The sequence below is a fragment of the Rosa chinensis genome, chromosome 7 (assembly GCF_002994745.2).
Source record: "Rosa chinensis cultivar Old Blush chromosome 7, RchiOBHm-V2, whole genome shotgun sequence".
Lineage (NCBI taxonomy): Eukaryota > Viridiplantae > Streptophyta > Magnoliopsida > Rosales > Rosaceae > Rosa > Rosa chinensis.
Window position 1 is genome coordinate 47,154,802 of NC_037094.1, and position 19,848 is coordinate 47,174,649.

The window sequence follows — 19,848 nt, forward strand, 5'->3', positions numbered from 1 at the left end:
CTCCAACCGCCGCTTGACTCCGTGGAAAATAGTACGATTTGTGATTTCGGCTTGGCCATTACCTTGGGGGTAACTCCTTGATGAAAAATGTAGCGTAATACCCTGTCGGTCACAAAAAGCTCTAAACTTCCGATTATTGAATTGCGTTCCGTTATCACATATGATAAACCACGGAATGCCAAACCGACATATGATGTTTTTCCATGTGAAAGTCGTCACGGTTTCCCCTGTGATCGTGACATAAGATTCTGCTTCTACCCACTTTGTGTGGTAATCCGTGGCTAATAGGGCGTACTTGAATCCTCCGGGAGCTGTCGGTAAGGGGCCGACTATATCCATTCCCCATCTGGCGAACGACCATGGACCGGCTAGTGCATGGAGCTCTTCAGCGGGTGAACGACTGATTGGTGCATGCTTTTGGCATTGATTGCATTTCTTGGCATACTGTTCAGCCTCCCGCGAGAGAGATACGGCCAATAATATCCTTGAGAGAGTATCTTATGCGCAAGGGTCCTACCTCCGATGTGTGCCCCGCATGACCCCTCGTGAACTTCTTCGAGAACGAGCAGTGCCTGAGAAGGTCCCAAGCATCTAAGATGGGGACCGGAAAATGAACGTCTGAAAAGCTCCTCCTCGACAACAAGGTACCGCGCAGCCTTCATCCTGAGCTTTTTGGCCTCCGTTGGATCATCTGGCTGGATGCCAAATTCAAGGTAATTGACAATTCGACCTCTCCAGTCGTTTGGAATTGACTCGATCGTCATGACCGGATGGCGAGGCCTGACACCTTCAATACTTGGTCCTTCGAGCACCTCAATTTTAGCGATGTTGGTGATCTCCGTGCAACCTGAAGCGGCTTTAGCCAACTCATCCGCACGGGAATTCTTCTCACGAGGTACCTTGACCAATGAAAGTTGCTCGAACCCGCGCATCAACCCTCGAACCAAATCCTGATACCTAGACATGCGTTCGTCCTTGGCGGCGTAGTCGTCATTAGTCAATCCAACGACTAGTTGTGAGTCGGAATATACTTGCAAGCGTTGGATTCGCAGTTTCTTCGCTAGGGTCAAGCCCGTCACCAGAGCTTCATATTCAGCTACGTTGTTGGATGCTGGAAAATCCAAATGTACCGCGCACTCGATCTGGATATCCTCAGAACTTTGAAGTACAATACCTGCCCCTGCTCTGGAGAAATTGGACGCGCCATCAACGTGCATCTCCCAGGATGGGTCTATCCATGAACCCTTCGGGATTGGTGCTGGGAAATGACATTCGACCAAGAAATCTGCTAACGCTTGGCCCTTGAGTGCCGACCTCGGCTTATATGTGATGTCAAATTCACTCAATTCGATAGCCCATTTAGCCATCCTCCCGAACGTATCTGGTTTCGACAGGATGGAACGAATTGGCAGATTGGTGTATACTGTGATGCTATGCCCCTCGAAATATTGTCGTAATTTTCTTTTCGCAGTAATTAGGGCTAGGATCACTTTTTCAGACGGGGAATATCTAGTCTCGGTGTCCAGGAGACTGCGGCTCGTATATGCTATAGGTTCTTGCCGATGTCCCTCTTCTCTGAACAAGGCGGCGCTCGTCGCCACATCTGATATCGCCAAATATATGCAAAGGGGCTCGCCGTCGCGGGGCACGGATAGAAACTGTCTTCCGGAGAGGTATTTTTTCAAACTAGCCAAAGCTTCAGACTGCTCCGGGCCCCAAAAATCAGCTCGCTTATTCTTCAATGCCCTAAAGAAGGGTTTACATCGATCAGTGAGCCGAGAAATGAAGCGACTCAAAGCGGCGATGCGACCAGTTAACACTTGTATATCCTCCTTGGTTTCCGGATCGCGCATTTGTATGATGGCTTCCACCTTCTCCGGATTTGGTTCGATTCCTCTTTTGCTGACGAGATGTCCCAAAAACTGTCCTGAGGATACCCCGAACACGCATTTGGCTGGGTTGAGCCTCATGCCGTAACGCCGCAATATCTCAAATGCTTCCCTTAGGTGCTCTATATGGTCCTTCCGATGCTTACTTTTCACCACCATGTCATCGATGTAAACCTCCATGGTCTTCCCAAGTAACTCTTTAAACATTCAGTTGACTAGCCTTTGATAGGTTGCGCCGACGTTGGTAAGGCCAAACGGCATGACCGTGTAGCAATACAGGCCTCGTTCTGATATGAACGCTGTTTTCTCCTGATCTTCTGGGGCCATGGGTATCTGATTATAACCGGAATACGCATCCAAGAAGGATAAATGTTCGCATCCGGCAGTGGCGTTCACGAGTTGGTCGATCTTGGGGAGAGGATAACAATCTTTTGGGCATGCCTTTTTTAGATTCGAATAATCCACACACACTCGCCACTTTCCATTCTTCTTTCTTACCACGACAACGTTCGAAATCCAAGTTGGGCACCAAACTTCGCGTATGAAACCTACCTCAAGGAGGCGGGCAATCTCGTCGCTGATAATTTTATTCCTTTCAGGGGCAAAGCGCCGCTGACGCTGCCTGAAAGGTTTAAAGCTTGGGTCTATATTTAATTTATGACATGCAACGCCAGGATCGATCCCGAGCATATCCTTGTGCGACCAAGCAAACACGTCTTGATTGTCTCTCAAGAATTGCAACAAACGAGCTCGTTCTTCCTCAGTTTGGAGGCTGCCTACCATAACCTTCCTTTCTCCAAAAGCATCAAGGGCTTCCTCGCGAAGCGGCTCAGTGGTCGCTGGTTCAGGTTCGGATTTGAGCTCCTCATCTTCTGGTAGGTCCTCCGTTAATTGCTATGCTGAGGGATCCTCTTTGCCCTTATGCGTTGGCGGAGAGCGCTTGATTTCCATGGCATACAACTTTTTAGAGAGTAGTTGATCGCCGCGAACCGATATCACTTGCTGGCCCTTGTCGGAAACAAACTTGAGTACCTGACATCTGGTTGAAGCCTCAGCTCCCATCCTATGGAGCCAATCCCTGCCTAGAATGGCATTATAAGCCGACGGTTTCTTGATAATGACGAAGTCGACCTTCACGGTTTTCCCTCCCGTCGTCACTGGTAGGGAAATCTCGCCCACAGGCCATGTTTCCGAACCCTCAAAGGCCGTCAGTGGCGCTCTGCTGGGGTGGATTAACGTCTTGTCTAGTCCGAGCTGTTCAAACGCTTCCCAAAATATTACGTCTGCGCTGCTCCCAGCATCGACCATTACCCGCCGCACAAGGGCGTCCGCGATTTGAGTAGAAATGATTAAGGCGTCCCGATGGGGAAACTGGATGCCGATTGTATCGGATGCAGAGAAACTGATGACCGGCGGGGGAAATGCGTCTTGTCCCGCTGAGGGGCTGCCCGTGATCTGGCATACTCTACGTATCTTCTCCGCCTGGCGGGTTTCTGATCTCAAACGCACTTCCTCCTCTACAGCGGTATACGGGGCCCCATGGATGGCCAGTATTTCTCTGATGATCGGTTCTGGGCCTTTTGCTGGGGTTCTACTTTCAACCTTGTCTGCCACCCTGCCTTCATTAGCCTGACCGTCAGATTGATACTGACGCAACTTCCTTGTCTTTATTAGTTCCGAAATGGCTGGCCGCAATGCCTCACATTTGGATAACCCGTGCCCGAACGTCTCATGGAGTGGGCAATATTTGGTCCGTTCAAATACGTCTCTTGATTCCCGCTGAGGTGGAGGCTTCGTGAAAAGCCCTTTGTGTTGGTGCTTTCTGAATATGGCCGTGGGGCTTAAGGTGAACCATTCCTTAGGAAAACGGGCTCGGGGCTTTGCCTCATACGGATGTCGGTTATCCTGCCTCACGCCATGGCGGCTGCCTCGATTTTGCCTTCTGTCATCCCCGGAGGCGACGACATTGGTGTATCTAGCCTCACGTGCTTCTTTGGCTCTTTCAATTCTGATTTCTCCCTCGACCCTTGTGATGATATCATCCATGTCTTTTGGTGGATCGCGTAGTAAACTTTCGTATAATGGTGTTCCCAAAAGCAACCCTTCTCGAAAGGCGATCGCAGCGAATTGAGGGTCGCAATTGACATGGCGCATTTCGGCTTTAAACCTTTCAAAAAACTTCCCTACTCTTTCACCTGGTTTCTGCTTGGTACTAAATAAAGTAGCCATGTCCTTTTTTTGTTTGCGATTGCAGAAGTATTGCGAAATGAAAGCCCGGCTTAATGTGTCGAAATCTGGTATGGAATGTGGTTTGAGGTCTTGGAACCATGTCGATGCTGGCCCTGTGAGACTAGAAGGGAAGATCTTACACATCAATTTCTCATCGGTCGTCTCGATGGACATCTGCTGTTTGTAGCCCTTGATGTGATCCACCGGGTCAGTTGTTCCAACATATTTCTGGAATACCGGTGTGGTAAACCGGCGAGGTTTCGCGGCATTTAAAATGTCGTCAGTAAAGGGAGATTTACCGACGTCCTTCGCGATTTCTGCCGCCAACTCTCGTGGGCCGGCACGCTTGCATGCATCAATCATTTTTTCCATCCTCTCGCGCCACGTTTCGTTGTGCGCTCTTTTGGAGTGGCCTGCTCCAACTGCACCGTTCAGACCTCCATTCGATGTGCCTCCCACCCCTTCGATGGGGGTCCACCAAAGATGCCTCCCAGAACACCGCTGGCGCCTGCATTTGCTGCTACGTTGTTAGTTTGATGGGGATCGCCGGCAGCGTTGTCATCTGACGAATCACTGTCAAGTTGCAAGAACCTTTCAAGTCTCCGTCGACGACGAGCCTCGCGGTCCCGCTTTTCCTTCCGAAATTGCTCAAGTTCCTGACGCAGCCCTTGCATCTCGTCAGCTGGGGGTAAATTCAGGTCGCCGATGGGGCTCGGGATAGACCCATGAGGCGGCTGATGGGGCGGAATTTCGTCACTACCAGTCCTTAGTGACAGAAATGGAATCCCGTCAGGGGCAGCTCCCGCCATCACTTTTAGGGAAAAGTGTTTCCCACAGACGGCGCCACTTGTTGGAGGCGAAAAATTCCGTAGAGGAGTTTTGACCCAACAATTAATGCGGACTGGAGCGGAAGCTGAACCGGGGACAATTAAGAGGTTTCAATTTGTTGTTGACTTGATGTTGACGAAGCGCAGACTCCTTTTAGTTTCCTCCTTCTGTATTTTCCCAAGGAGAGCTCCCTCTGTAACCTCCCTATGCGAGCTCCCTCTGTAACCTCCCTATGCGAGCTCCCTCCGTAACCTCCCTACGCGATCTCCCTCCGTAACCTCCCTATGCGAGCTCCCTCCGTAACCTCCCTACGCGAGCTCCCTCCGTAACCTCCCTATGCGAGTTCCCTCCGTAACCTCCCTATGCGAGTTCCCTACATAACTTCCCTCTATAACCTCCCTATGCAAGCTCCCTCCGTAACCTCCCTATGTAACCTCTCTCCGTAGCTCCTCTTTGCAATCTCTCTCTCCTTCTTGGCTTTGACGAAGGAGCGAAGTCTCCTCTCTATCGTCGATGTGAGAGAGGAGGAGGGGGTACCTGCAAAAGACCCTCTGATGCCTAAGTCAGTATTTATCCAATTGAGGTCTCCACTAGAGTTCCATGCCATACCTGGAGGTTATGCTTTCCTTTTATAGGCGGCTTACAACTTGGGCTGCAAGTAAACTTGCATGGCAAGATACTGACAACTTGGAGAGCAAGCCACCTTTAAGACCGCACTTACTCCTATAATAACCGTCATTCATTGGCGGCCATGATTGCCACACTAAATGCATTAACCGTCACATTTATGGCTATATTAACTGTCGCATTTACTGCTGCCATTACTTTTCTTTAATTGCCTCGATTGCATTGTCAGATTTGTTGACTACCCCCACAAAGGGAAAGGCAAAAAGACATTGAGCTTACAAGAGATTCCTATCCTAGCATCCACAACACAATTTGTTGGTTAACATTCCTATCCCAGCTATGTCAAGCAGAACACCACAAACACATATACAACATTATTGCAGAGAGCACCCTCTCTACAGCAATGACCCATACCTTCAAAGCTTTCTCTAATGCAAGAGATATATCATATGTGTACGAATCACCTGCACATTTAGGGGAAAAAAAGAGAGGAAGCATTCAAGCATCACATCTGTTTTCCAAAACAAAGGTACCTAAATCATAATCACAGCAAAAATCAAATAAAAGAGCTTCAACTTCAATATAAAGGAATTATCAGAATGCCTACGGGGCACATCCTAGGTACACAAAATAACTCAACAACTCCATTACAGAAATTTGCAAAAGGACGTACACTAAGCCTAATCATAAATACAAAACTTGCATTATCAACCTAGTAAGGCCTTAACCCCTTCTTACTAGGAGTCTACTCAATCCATTTTTCAATATCACCCTAGTTCTAAACATGCTATATACCTTTCTGATGTGGTTGAATCGGTATATCTTTGCACGGCACAAATAGGTATGGTAATGCCTGCAAAATAAACAACAAAAAATTAGCGCCAAAAAAAAAAACTCAATAAAATCACACCACAAGTGCACTAATTTTATTTGCACTACTTCTTAACAAAGATGCTGTATTTCTCAACCATTTTATGCAACAGTAAACTAGAATTAGACCTAAAAAAATAAGAATTTTTCAATGAGGAAGAAGAAAGTAACAATCTTACTCTGTGAATGTGCAGACAAGCTTTCTGACCGGCCTGAGTAGAGCCGTAAATTCTTATTACAGGTACCTCATTCACCTTCCCACCTTCACAAATATTTTAAAAAAAAAATTAAAAGCCATAATCACATTCACACTTGTTACTTGTCGCAACAAACTATCAAATTCCACAATTTTAAGAGTAAACAACTGGAAATCCAAGCAAGTGAGCTATAGGATAAAAATCTAAGCGAATTGAGTGCATGTAGTTGTTTATGCTTTCTACCAAATTTAAGGGGGAACACCATGTATTTGGACCTCAAGCCCCATTAACCAGTCAAGCTATGTCAAAGAGAATATTTGACTCCTGGCTAGAGTTATTAAGCATTAGTTATAGCAGCATAGCTGAAGGTCTAAACTAAGAATAATAATGCCTCTGTAAATGCTCAAAAGCAATCGCTCATGTCAGCCACTGTTCACTGTCATAGTATTCAAACTATTATAAATTACAAACAATTGTTTACATGTAGGGTATCAAGAAGCAATAATATACAAAAGATAAACCAGTTTGCAAATAAGATGAAAAAAGCCATATTAACATGCCAGAAGTGATATATCAATTTCAGACATGGATAACATATAAGGTTTGATGAAATGGAAAACCAGAGAACATACCAGAGTAGCATATTGAGGTTGATGATGCTGCTAGTTGTTCAGAGCCATTTGCAACATAAAGGTCTCACTGGATGCCAGTATCGACATTTGAAAATGCTCCATATATCTTGGATAGCAATTGAGAAATAACTAGGGTACCTGTACAGATCAATACTGGAGAAACCTACGAATATTTGAAAAGTAAATGCCTTAATATTAAGGATGTGACGAAACAGGGGAGTGAGTAATACTTTTATAGAAAGCACAGCTAATTTCACTACATATTCAGGCTGGACCGATAAAAGTACACAAAAGGAAAAGAAAACTGACCAACCTAGTCCAACAGCAAGACATAATAGGTATGTAAACAAAAATTATGACCTGATCTTTGTTAAAGAAATTGATCTAGCATTTGACATACAAATGGCAATGGCAAAGCATCAGAACCTTATGTTTTTAATTGAAAGATTTTGGATGACTTACAATTGGTACACCCAACAACTCCTTTTTAGATATTGATTCAACTCATAGAAGCTGCATAAACTCACCAACCTGTGCAATGAAAAGGAAATCTTGAGAGTTAGAGTCAAACGTAAAAACCAATATATGCATTTCTGAGAGTGCAGAGACAAAAAGAGGAAAATCTTCTAAATTATCACAGAGAAGATGCCAACAGTTAAAGGCTTACAGTGTAATTGGTACATTGAGGACTTAATAGCAGCTTGCCAGCAGCATATTAAGGGTTTTCGGTTATGTCCTTAATGATTGACTCCTGCAGGGTGATGGTGAGAGTCAAAACAATGATAGCAAAATTTCAATTCAATTCAATAATAGGAAACAAAATCAGGTCATTCTCAACAACAACATCAAACCAAAGAAAAGAAATTGAATAGCATTCATAGCTAACCTTTAAAGTGATGAAATAAGCTGAAGGAAAGGAAAGCCGATCACAAACAATACGAAGCACGAAGTTCTTGAAAACTGTGTGCTAAGAATGTATAAGAAACAAGCACTAGCAGCTGCCATGGAGGTTGTAGTCCCAAGTAAAACCACGCTAGCATCAGAATTCCCAAATCCATAAGGTAAACTCTTTGCAGTCAACAATTGTACACTGTGTGTGGCAACTAATCCATGTGCAAGCATTCAAAACAATGGAAGTGGAACACTGACAAAAACCAAAAGGCATGCATTAATCTTCATCGTTTTCAGTTTTTTTTTTCCAGCTTTTGAAGAGCTTAAACATAATAGCACTGAAAGTCAGTGTAGTCAGTCAAACTGGAAAAAAGAAAAATGCATTGTGTTTCGGACATAAATGGAAAATTAATTTGTAACAGAAGTTTGAACAAACAGATTTAGGATTCTAAGGAAGACCAAGTGATAGTTATTTCACTGAAATTCCAAGGAGATCCCAATATCTTAACTCTTGAGTAAGAGTTGAGAACATTAATTCAGTTAGCATAGTGGAGTAAATGGGAAATCAATTCCCTTGACTTTTTCAGCGGAAGCAATGAGAATCCACATTGGAAGAGTTCCACGGGCAGAACTAGAAATTATCAATGAGAACTTTCGTCACCAAATTCTGTAACCCAGAGGAATAGTTTTCACAATCCTACACTTACCAAACATTCATTGCATTTTTTTCTGAAGAGAAACATATTTAAACATAACAATTTCAAATCTCAAATTCAATACATAACTTCAAAAGAAACATGCTTTACACTCACTACCGGAGCTTATCATATATAAAACAACACCTACATGTCTATCGATACAAAATCCAAGACCAGTATGGACAACCCCAGATAAGTTCAGAGCTACCTCAAATAAACCCAAAAAACAACAAATTCTAAACAGCTTTGATAAAAGAGCAATTATAATCCAGATTCCAACAATCAGTAGGTAAAGAACAAAATCAGAAGCAACCCAGAAACTGCTGAATAAAAACAACCCAAACCCACATCAAAACTCATCTCAAAGCTTAAAACTTTACCATCGAAGCCATCAGTGAAGCTCAAACACAAAAGCATGCACCTTCCTTGAAGCAAATCACATCGATAATATGAAGCTTTTTAGTTGATAAACAAGCAAAAATTGACATTGGCTGACCACTCAAGAACATGTATGCTACGTTTGGTGAAATGGGTCCATCAAAGTTTGGAAATTTAAGCTTATGGTTTAGTTTAAGCCCCAAAATTTGCAAAACCCGAAACCTAAAACTCAACAGAAGCCCCAAAATTTGCCAAATCAATCACAAACAATGAGAAGAATTGAGAAAGAGCGAACCAGAGATAAAGAATGCCCAGGAAGCTCCAGTTATATGGTCACCAAGCTTCGAACTTGCCCAACTCAATGAAGAATGCCTCGGTAGATGAAACACAAATCCTTGGAAGCAAATTAAGAAACAAAAGCTTAGATCGGTGATTTCAGAACTCATAAATCCTTCAAAGACATGTACTGAACATATTCGTGAATTACCTATGACTCAGAAGCTCAAAGTTTCTCCGAAACGGCAGCCTCGATCTCCAATCATGTTCACTGTCTTAAAGCAGAGGAGTTGGTGTGACGCGAAAAAGAAGGAGAACAAGGCGTCAAGTTCTGGTTGGATTCGAAGAACCAAGAGGATGAGAGTTTTGGTTTGAGGCGTAGAACGAAGAGGAGGAAAAGGAGGCTGTCGAATAGTTAGGGCAGTCTTAAGTCAATTTTAGTCCAAATATATCTAAGTGTGGGAAACAACTTTTCATCCCCGCGTTTCTTTAAAAAAAAATTTAACTTAGCCGCTCAGCCTTTCTGCGAAAATTTAAATCAAAGTTTAGACATCAGTCAACAGTAAATATCGATGTCAGTAATATGCATAGAAATCGGTATTTGAGGAATCGATGTTAATGACATTAATTTACATCGCTTGAATTCCTCAGCGATCTAATTGTCGTGATGTCTAAGGCCAAAATTCTAGTAGTGACGAGAGTAATCAAGAGGGCTTATTATAGAGAATTTCAAATGGTGTTTTTTTGTTAAGCAACACAGTAGGGAGACGGTTGTTATGGACAATAGTGAGAACACACTTCCTTAAAAAATAAAAAAAATAGGTAAATGAGATTGAAAACGTAGAGCTCGAACAGTTTTAAGTATGTGTCTATATTTCTGCTCGACGACACCATTTTGTTGTGGTATATAGACACAAGAATGTTGAAAAAGCACTCCTTGTTGAAGATAAAAAAATTTTCACAAAAGAAATTCTGCCTCATTATCATAACGGAATTGTTGAACTTTGGTGTTAAATTGGGTAGCAATATAATTAAAAAGATGATGAAGCAAAGTTTGTGTTTCAATTTTGTGACGCATAAGAAAACCCATGTAAAGTGAGAAAAATCATCCATAATAGTCAAAAAATAATGAGCACTAGAACTACAAAGTGTTTCAAAACGGCCCCAAATGTCATTGTGAACAAGGGAAAAACACTTGGAAGTAGAAATTAAACTAGAAAAAAAGGTTGGTGTGTTTGTTTAGCCAATGGATAAATGTCACATTTATATATGATGAGAATCAAAAGAAAAATTAGGCAAATTGTTGGCTAGATACTATAAATGATCAGAGGAAGAGTGTCCCAATCGGCGATGCCAAAGGTCGGAGGTGAAGGTTAGATTTCAAGCAAAGCGTTGAGATAAAGATGTAGAAGCCAACACCACAAGGTAGTAAAGATCACCCCATCACTTACCCACACCAATCATCTTCCTCGTAGCCAAATCTTGCATAATACAGACAGAAAAAAATGTCATCGAACAATATAACTCATTAATAACTTTACCAACTGATAAAATATCAACTTCAAAGCTCGACACACATAGAAAATTATTCAAACAAAATGAATCATTAAAACGGATAGACCTAGTCATGGTGATGCTAGCCTTGTCACCATTAGGTAAAGACAACAACGGTAGAGAAGAGTGCTCATCAGTATTCATAAATAATTTTGAAGAGGAAGTAATATGATGAGATGCTCGGCTATCAATGATCTAGCAATTGGGAGCTAGTTGGTAACAAACCTGATGCAAAATCAGAAGCTAAAGGTGAGGTTGCGTTGGCCTGAGGTGTCACTAGTTTAGGATTTAGGGCAACAAGAATATGAATATATATACTGAACTTTGGTGAGATTTGTCATGGTGGACTGAAGTTCCTTGAAAGTGGGACTAGAATCAACATGATTGTCAGAAGGAGTGTTGCCAGGTGTTACAGAAGATTTGTTGTTGCTGCCTTGGTGCTGGTTGCAAGGTCTATATCGAGGATGACCAGGTAGATAACCATTCTTTTTATAACATATTGCCTCCTTGTGATAATCCTCACCACAATAAGTGCATTTGAATGATTCCCGATTGCGAAAATTGTTGCCTCGATTTTCATGACCTTGATTGTTTTGTCGTGTCCTATACATATTGTTATTGCTACCAAGCATAGTCATGACTACTGTGTCTGATGGAACAATAATAGAGGATGCTAATTCATAATGCTTCTCTTCTTATGCAACAAAAGTGTAAGCCTGACGAACAGATGGTGAGGGATTCATTAACATAATCTGACTACGTGTACCTGAATAAGATTCATTCAATCCCATGAGAAACTGCATTAAGCTTGGTATGGTCATTAATCTGAGCTCCACAAATACAGGTCTCTGAAGACTTGAAGGATGCAAGTTCATCTCACAGTACCTTAAATTTTTTGTAATATGTAGTAACAGACATCTACCTCTGTTCATTCTTATATATAGCTCTCAGAGATCTTCCCAAATGGTATGAAAGAACAAAGGCAGCTAGGTCTGGTACAATAGTATTAAGAATCTAGGAGAGTACCATGTCATTGCAATGTTACAAAAGAGCATGTCCATTAGGTTCAAAGTCGCAGAAAGTTCCTTGATCCTGTCGGTAATAAAACAAGTTTTTTTTTTGGCACTCAGAGAAATCCTCATAGCACAGCACTAAAAATTGTAGTTGTCGCCATTCAACCATTTTGAAAGAAGGAGTAGAACAGGATGATCTGAATGATGAAGGAACAAAGGGTTGGTGGAATCATCAGAAGAGAAGCCGCCAGCAACAGAAGGAAAAACATCTTTTTGCAGCCATGAATGGTGGTAAAAATGGGAAATAGAAAAGGCTGTGCGGCAAAAGTATTGAGGCAAAATGAATTTTTGCATTGATATCTCATAATTATATATAGAGAATAGTTCTTGTACAACAAGAAAACTCCTACAAGTTAGGAATCCAAAAAAGCAGTACAACTAACGTGATAAACACAAATTAATATGTGATAAATACATACTGATATTTAGGATATAAATACTAGTTAGATTCCCACAGACGGCGCCAAATGTTTGTACACGGATTCGAATGGGGGCGAATGAGTGGAAGGAAGTTGTGACTTGGCTCTTACTTGATATCTCTCAATGAACCTACAACAGAGGAAATGTTAAGAGGAAGTTCAGAAGGTTTCAGACTTCTCTCATCCGACGCTCAAGTTAGACATGGAAACAAAACGGAAGCTATTGATGAGAAAGTTCGAGTGGAAAGAATGGAATGATCGAATACCATGAGCTCGAGGTGAGACTCTCCTGATATAGGCGGTGGCGTGTACTGGGACCCATGCCAGCTGTCGCTAAGCGAGGCCTGTGCCTGCGTTGGATTGTGATCGCATGAACGCAGCGGTACGCCAGTTCCGTGGACCCACCAACAGTGATATACTAGGATCTTGAGGGGCTGCCCTTGCTTGCACCATGAATGACTCTTTGCATGTACTAACATACTAGAAAAGCCACATCTCCATGTGATTAATGATGACAACGAATCAAGCTTTAAAAGCTCATGGTATCTCCTATGTTTTCCGGTGACTTGGGCGATTTTCGTATGAAATTAAATTCACTCTTTTGCCGTACGTGATCTACATGTTCGTAACATATATTTTATCAGTGCACAAAGGAGTTGATGTGTTCAACATCTCTCTCTCTCTCTCTCTGAACAAAAGTTGAAGCTCCAAGTTGAAGTAGCTAGTGTTGGATTTACTGGTGGCCAGGTCGTGAAAAGAAAAAAAGAACAACGCACACACTATTAATCAAACCAGTCACCAAATGACATTATATATTACTTTCTATTATAAAAACTTCGATCTATCATTCCATCATAGGTCTTGAGATCTACTCATACTGGTTCCTTCGATCCATTTTTCCATTCTTCATGTGTTGTATCAGCTCAATTATAGATATATTTAACTACCTAGGTTTCAATACGATCTTGTTGACAATTTGTCATGGTCTCATTACGGTTGTTATTGCCTTTACAATCCGGAGGCATTGAAACAATTTCAACGTACTACATATCCTGTAGATTCCTCCTCAAAGCTCGAGTCATCTTCTTTATGCATGTCTTTGCTCTTTCTATATTAGCCGCCAACAAGTAACACTGCTCCTAGCTAGCACAGGGTTATTTCCAAATTTAACGAAGGAAAAAAAGAGTTAAAACTAAGTATAAATGTTATCTTTTGCATACAGCTTGCTGTAAGTGTAACGCTGTTGACTGATCAGTGAAGTTAACATTTAGATAATTTCATTAGAGATGCAAGTAGTAAAAGGACTAGTACCTTCCAAGGTGCAACTTCTCATCCAAGACCAAAGAGACAATGAGGGCAACAAGAACAAGAACCAAAGGCCCGAAATTGGCGCATATAAAGGACCCCTCATGCTTATGCACAATGTAGTACGTACATGTCGCACTTCCTCCAGTACCCACAATCCCCTAAGACACGTATACAAAACTAGATCCTTGAGGTGTAAATTTAAAAAGATGAAGCAGAAGATAGAAAGGTGGAGATATATTCATTCATTCTGAGACTGAATTACGTACCAAGGCGGTATGCGAGTGAAGGAAGTCGAATATTCCAAGCCAACTTCCAATGGTTCCAGTCTTAGTCGACGCAGAGGGAAAAACCAACGCACTGGACTGACCCCCATCAGTGACATTAGAATTGCGCTTGAATAATATATAACTAGGCTATCTCTCACTTCGTTTAGCCTATTACAAAAGCCAAAATAATTAGCCTAATAAGCCAGCACATGTTTTCTTTAATTCAATTGTAATTTTATTTTAATTTGGAATATAAAATTTAGTAAAAAAAATCATGGATGACCTGAATAATTAGCCACAAGGCGTAACCCAAGGAGCAAGCCAGAGCCACAAGACAACCCAACACACAATGTGCACATTCATGCGTAGCTGATCTTGGCTATGTTGCTGCCTCCAAGTGTGGTTGTTGCTGAGTACTATGCAAAAGGTCAACATGGGTGATCCATAAGTGGATTTCCACACCTTTTTAAAAGGTCATAACTCAAGCATTGCCTAGCCTTCCTATTAATATGTGCTCCACCTATTTCCATTAATGTTCCCAACTCCTTTGCCTTCCTATCCTCCTTAAATTCAATTTCTCCAACCTAAGCATGCATTTTGCAAAGTATTAAGGTGAATTATAGACTAATAAAACAAAGCACGTATTTATGTTGCAGTATTGCAGTAATAATATGTAGTCGTTGCTAGCTAGGGTTTTGGTGGACGATGAGCTCGCAGAGATTGCCGATTTGACCTAGAGAAAATTGTCTGTCCTCCGTTTTGACAAGATCATCCATTTGATGATTTCCGTTCCAATTTTGAACATCAACAATAGTAATTAGCAATAAACTAATTGGAGATGTGATTTGATTACGTGCCTAAAGAAAAAGTTATGGCCGAGATGAGTTGGGTTATGGTGGAAGCAAATATCATTGATATTAAGGCTAGGCATTCGATGTACAAATTTTGTGACAGTTCTCCACTGCATCAATATTAATTGACAACTAATTAGACTATCATATAAAGAGGGTTGTTGAACCTACGCATGCTTAATTAACATCTTTGTAGGCTGCAGCATAGGCTATGTTTATACTATGGTCATAATGGAAAACGAAAAACTTTTCTGTTTGGTCAACAACGATAATTGAGCATGCAAAAGCAGCTTTATGAAGCCTAGAAGAGACCAACAACATGACAGTCATGTAAAAGGTACTCGTGGATATCATCAACATACAGTTGGCTGCTTCCATTTCCAATGGAGCACCAAGTGTAAGCATGCATGCACTCAACTGTCTGTAACGTGGATGTACATATGTTCATGATCCATGTTCATTTCTTATATGTATACATGCTGCTTTGGTTACCCAAATGAGCCAGACAAAAATGCTTGGATTATAAGCTTTGGCCTGCTCTTTCTACACGTAAGAAATATAAGCTACCCCAGATCAATTGATTATAGTTAACCAAGAAGTAACTAAGCAATATCTAAAGAATTCTTAGAATATGAAGAAGTGTTTTCTTAATTCAAATTGATGAATGATTACAACGTTTTATACAACTAATCCCCTAACTTTTAGGACTACAATATTATGCTAACTATAGTAATACATATCTAGTTAATAACTACTTGATACAGCAAATCACCTAACAATAAGTATTCTAGATCATGTAGGATTTGATTCCTCAATACTCCCCCTCAAGATAGAGTGTATGTTGATTACACCTATCTTGCTCAAGAGAACAGTGAACGGTTTAGAACTCAGTGGCTTGGTGAACAAGTCGGCTGGCTGCTCCTGTGTTTTGACATGAACAGTCTAAACCAATCCTCTTTGTTCCTTTTCCCGGACAACATGACAATCGATTTCAATGTGCTTTGTCCGCACATGATAAACTGGATTTGATGTTATATGAATTACGGCCTGATTGTCACAGAATAATCTGACTACAAGTGTGTAATTAACATTTAAGTCCTTCAATAGATTTCTAATCCACGTAATTTTGTAGCATGTTGTTTCCATAGACCTGTACTCTGCCACTGCATTGGAATGAGGTACAGTTCCTTGCTTCTTTGTCTTCCATGAAATTGGTGCATTGCCTAAGAAAATACAGTACCCGGTAGTAGATCTTCGTGTGTCCTTGCAATTCGCTCAATCTGCATCACAGTAAAATTTTATTTCTAATTGTCCGGTGGAAGGCAGTAATATCCCTTGACCTGAGGTCTATTTCAAATATCTCAACACTTTGTAAGCTGCATCCAAGTGAGGTTGGCGAGGCTTGTCCATGAATTGACACAAAATGTGCACTACATACACAAGGTCTGGTCTAGTGATTGTAAGATAAATGAGTCTTCCAACCAATCGCCGATATCGAGACGCATCCTTTAACAATATTTCCTCACCTTGTCATAACACCAAGTTCTGATAAATGGGAAATCGTGATGGTTTAGCTCCTAGAAAACCAGCATCCTCAAGAACTTCAAGTGCATATTTGCGCTGAATCAAAACAATACCTTGTTTAGACCGTGCTACCTCAATGCCGAGAAAATATTTCAACTGCCCCATGTCTTTGAGCTTGAACTTGCTTGCAAGAAATTGCTTCATCTTCAAGATGTCATCCAAGTTGTTCCCGGTTACTATGACATCGTCAACATATACTAACAAGGTTGTAAATCTTCCTTGGTAATTTCGGAAGAAAAGTGAATAGTCGGACCAGGATTGACTAAACCCACCAGCCTTAAGAGCAGCAGAAAGTTTCAAAAACCATTGTCAGGATGCTTGTTTCAATCCATACAGTGATTTGTGAAGTTGACAAACTCTATGCTCCCCCTTTCATCCAAAACCAGGAGGTAGCTTCATGAAAACCTCCTCATATAAGTCACCATTGAGAAAGACATTGTTGACATCCAATTGGTGGAGATGCCAACCCTGTAAAGCTGTTAAATTGAGAAGGATACGAACTGTGGTGAGCTTGGCTACAGGAGCAAAGGTTTCTCTATAATCAACTCTGGTAACTTGACTGTAACCTTTGGCAACTAAACGAGCCTTGTAACGTTCCACGGTGCCATCACGATTATGTTTGATCTTAAAGACCCACTTACAGCCAATTGGTTTCTTGTTGGGAGGAAGTGGTACCAAACTCCATGTCTTATTTTCTTGCAGGGCCTGAATTTCTTGATTCATGGCTTATCTCCACTTTGGTTCAAGTACGGCCTGAGAAAAAGACTATGGTTCCTTTTCTAGACTAAGATTGACAGTAAAAGCTTTGTGTGTGGGAGAATGTCTGTCTTAGGATAAGACATGAGCAATGGAATGAAGAGTACTTGAAGGCTGAACTTCGCTCGTATAGGACTACGGAGTAGGGCGAGAAGGAAGGGCTGCCTCAATGTGAAAGCCTTACATTATGGTCAGCGTTCTGGTGGCTCTTGTGGACCGTCGTGGTTGTAGAGCGACTTCTTGGGAAGTGGAAGAGTCTGAGATGATTGGAGAATGAGTGGTAGGCGATACGGTTGAGGAAGAAGTGGGAGAGTTCGGATTGGAATTAGATTGTGATCCTGGAAGATTTGGAGAGTTAGGATTGGAATCAGATTGTAATCCTGGAAGATCTGGTGTCGTGATGGGATTAATTGGAAGAGTTAGGCTTGGAATCAGATTGTGATCTTGGAAAATCTGGTGATGTGATGGGATTGGAATCAAACTCATATTCGAAAAGATTTGGTGAGATGTGGTGATCTATTCGGGACGAATTAAATGAGTAAGGACATAAGTGACTTAATGGTTAAGAGTTATTAGGAGTCAAAGATGTGGGAGTCCTAGCCTGATAAGGAAATTCAGTTTTGAAAAAGATCACATCCCGAGATACTAATGTTTTCTTGTCTTTTAAGCTATAAACCTTGTAACCCTTTTGACCGTGAGGATAACCCAGAAAAAAACACATTCAGTAGAACGATGGTCAAATTTACTAGGTCGCAGCGGATGGGTGGAAAGAAAACACCTACAACCAAAGACACGAAGCTGGGAATAGGTCGGTGGTTTGTGAAACAACTTCTCAAGGAGTGTTTTCCCTTGTAAGAGTAGTGTTGGTGTCCTATTTATTAAGTAAGCAGTCGTCAATATGGCATTCCGATCCCCCAAAAAGGTTTAGGCAAGTGTGACTGAAAGAGAAGTGCACGAGCAATGTTTAACAAGTGTCTGTGTTTATGCTCAGCGATGCCATTTTGTTGGGGCTTATTAATGCAACTCGTTTGGTATAAAATACCCTTAGAAGAATAATATTTGACGCACTTAAATTCGGGACCATTATCACTCCTAACAACCTTGACTCTTTTCCCAAACTGTGTTTCGACTAAAGTGATAAAATGAATGAGTAAATTTCTTGCTTCGGACTTATGATGCATGAGGAAAACCCAAGTACTCCTGGAATAATCATCAACAATTGTTAAGAAATATTGAGCTCTAGAAAGGGATGGTACATGATAGCCACCCCATATATCCACATGAATTAAATCAAAACAAGAAGTACTAGTTGAAAAACTTAAGGGAAAAGGCTGTCTAGTTTGCTTAGCTAGAGGACAAACGGAACAGTGACTAAGATCACAAGCTTAGCTAGGGATGGTCGAGTCGCTAATGCCACAAGTCTTGATTTTTGGTCTTCACCACATTGCACATTCCTTTCTTGGGCATATTGAGGCAGTAGAGTCCCTCACTTTCAGCTCCCATCCCAATCATCCTCCCTGATTGAAGGTCCTATATAAAACAAACTTCTTTGATGAATATGGTGACATAAAAGGAATCCAACGCAAGCTTGCTAATAGATATGGGGTTTAAGTAGAACAATGGGACGCAGAGGACATTATGCAGCATAAAATGTGAGGAAAAGACTACAGTCCCAATATGGGAGACTTGCAACATGGTACCATCAAGTAATTTGACTGTACAATTATGGACAGGCCGAGATGACGTAAGATGGATAGGATCACATACAATATGGTCACTAGCTCCACTATCTAATATCCAAATCACATCTTTATGATGTTGTGTGAGAACAAATGCTTTACTTGGCATCTCTTCAAAATTAGGAACGTTACCGACAAAATTTGTAGAGGATGGCTGTGTAGTGTTCAACATTTTTAGCAACTGATGGTCGTCATTGGTCTTGCTAGCTGCGGCCTTAATCTTGCTAAAAAAATCCCATCATCTGCTTGCATTCACTCTGTGATAAAGGAAGACCGGTAAGGTCTTCATTGCCTTCATTAGACATTCCCACAAAGTTTTCTTTCGAGCTCCCTTCTTCTCCTGCCAATGTTTTCTTTCTCTTGCGGCAGTAGTCATACGTATGGCCTTTGAGGCCACAATACATACACTCGAGGTGTGCCCTGTAGCTTAATTTTGGTATTGTGGTTGTCCATTTTGCATTTTTCACATCACTTGGTATCTCCTCCTGTAAACTAAACTTCACGAGAAGACTTCCTCACAGCAAATGCAGAAGCTTCTAAGGCCTGTGTGTTTTTCCTAGTGGATACCTCTGCCTATTTCTCCTGATGAAGGACCATAGCATAAGCTTTGTTAAGAGTTGGTAAAGGATCCATACCAATAATGTTACTCCTAGTCTGTGCATAGCCTTCATTCAGCCCCATCAAAAACTTCATGGTTTTCTGCGTCTCGATGTAATCTTTGACCTTAGAAGCAGCCTCGCAACTACGAGGGAAAGCACAAAGTGCATCTTTCTCATCCCATAA

At 41.6% G+C, this 19,848-nt stretch overlaps 2 protein-coding genes and 2 long non-coding RNA genes across 4 annotated transcripts; all 4 read right to left on the reverse strand.

Moving 5' to 3' along the window:
* Positions 1-368: 368 nt before the first annotated feature.
* LOC112178020 lies at positions 369-2,069 on the reverse strand. The gene has a single exon (XM_024316242.2). It carries the CDS (start codon positions 2,067-2,069, stop codon positions 369-371), a length of 1,701 nt encoding a protein of 566 aa, XP_024172010.2.
* A 714-nt stretch (positions 2,070-2,783) lies between these two features.
* Positions 2,784-4,481, reverse strand: LOC112178021. The gene has a single exon (XM_024316243.1). It carries the CDS (start codon positions 4,479-4,481, stop codon positions 2,784-2,786), a length of 1,698 nt encoding a protein of 565 aa, XP_024172011.1.
* Positions 4,482-5,934: 1,453 nt separating this feature from the next.
* On the reverse strand, positions 5,935-6,716 carry LOC112178022. The gene is made up of 3 exons (XR_005803027.1): positions 6,623-6,716; positions 6,369-6,426; positions 5,935-6,037 (listed from the first exon to the last, which is right to left on the reverse strand). It is a non-coding gene; the product is annotated as an uncharacterized LOC112178022 (long non-coding RNA).
* Positions 6,717-7,299: 583 nt separating this feature from the next.
* LOC112180944 lies at positions 7,300-8,428 on the reverse strand. Its single transcript, XR_005802719.1, has 4 exons — positions 8,159-8,428; positions 7,940-8,023; positions 7,735-7,803; positions 7,300-7,435 (listed from the first exon to the last, which is right to left on the reverse strand). It is a non-coding gene; the product is annotated as an uncharacterized LOC112180944 (long non-coding RNA).
* Between the last annotated feature and the right edge of the window lie 11,420 nt (positions 8,429-19,848).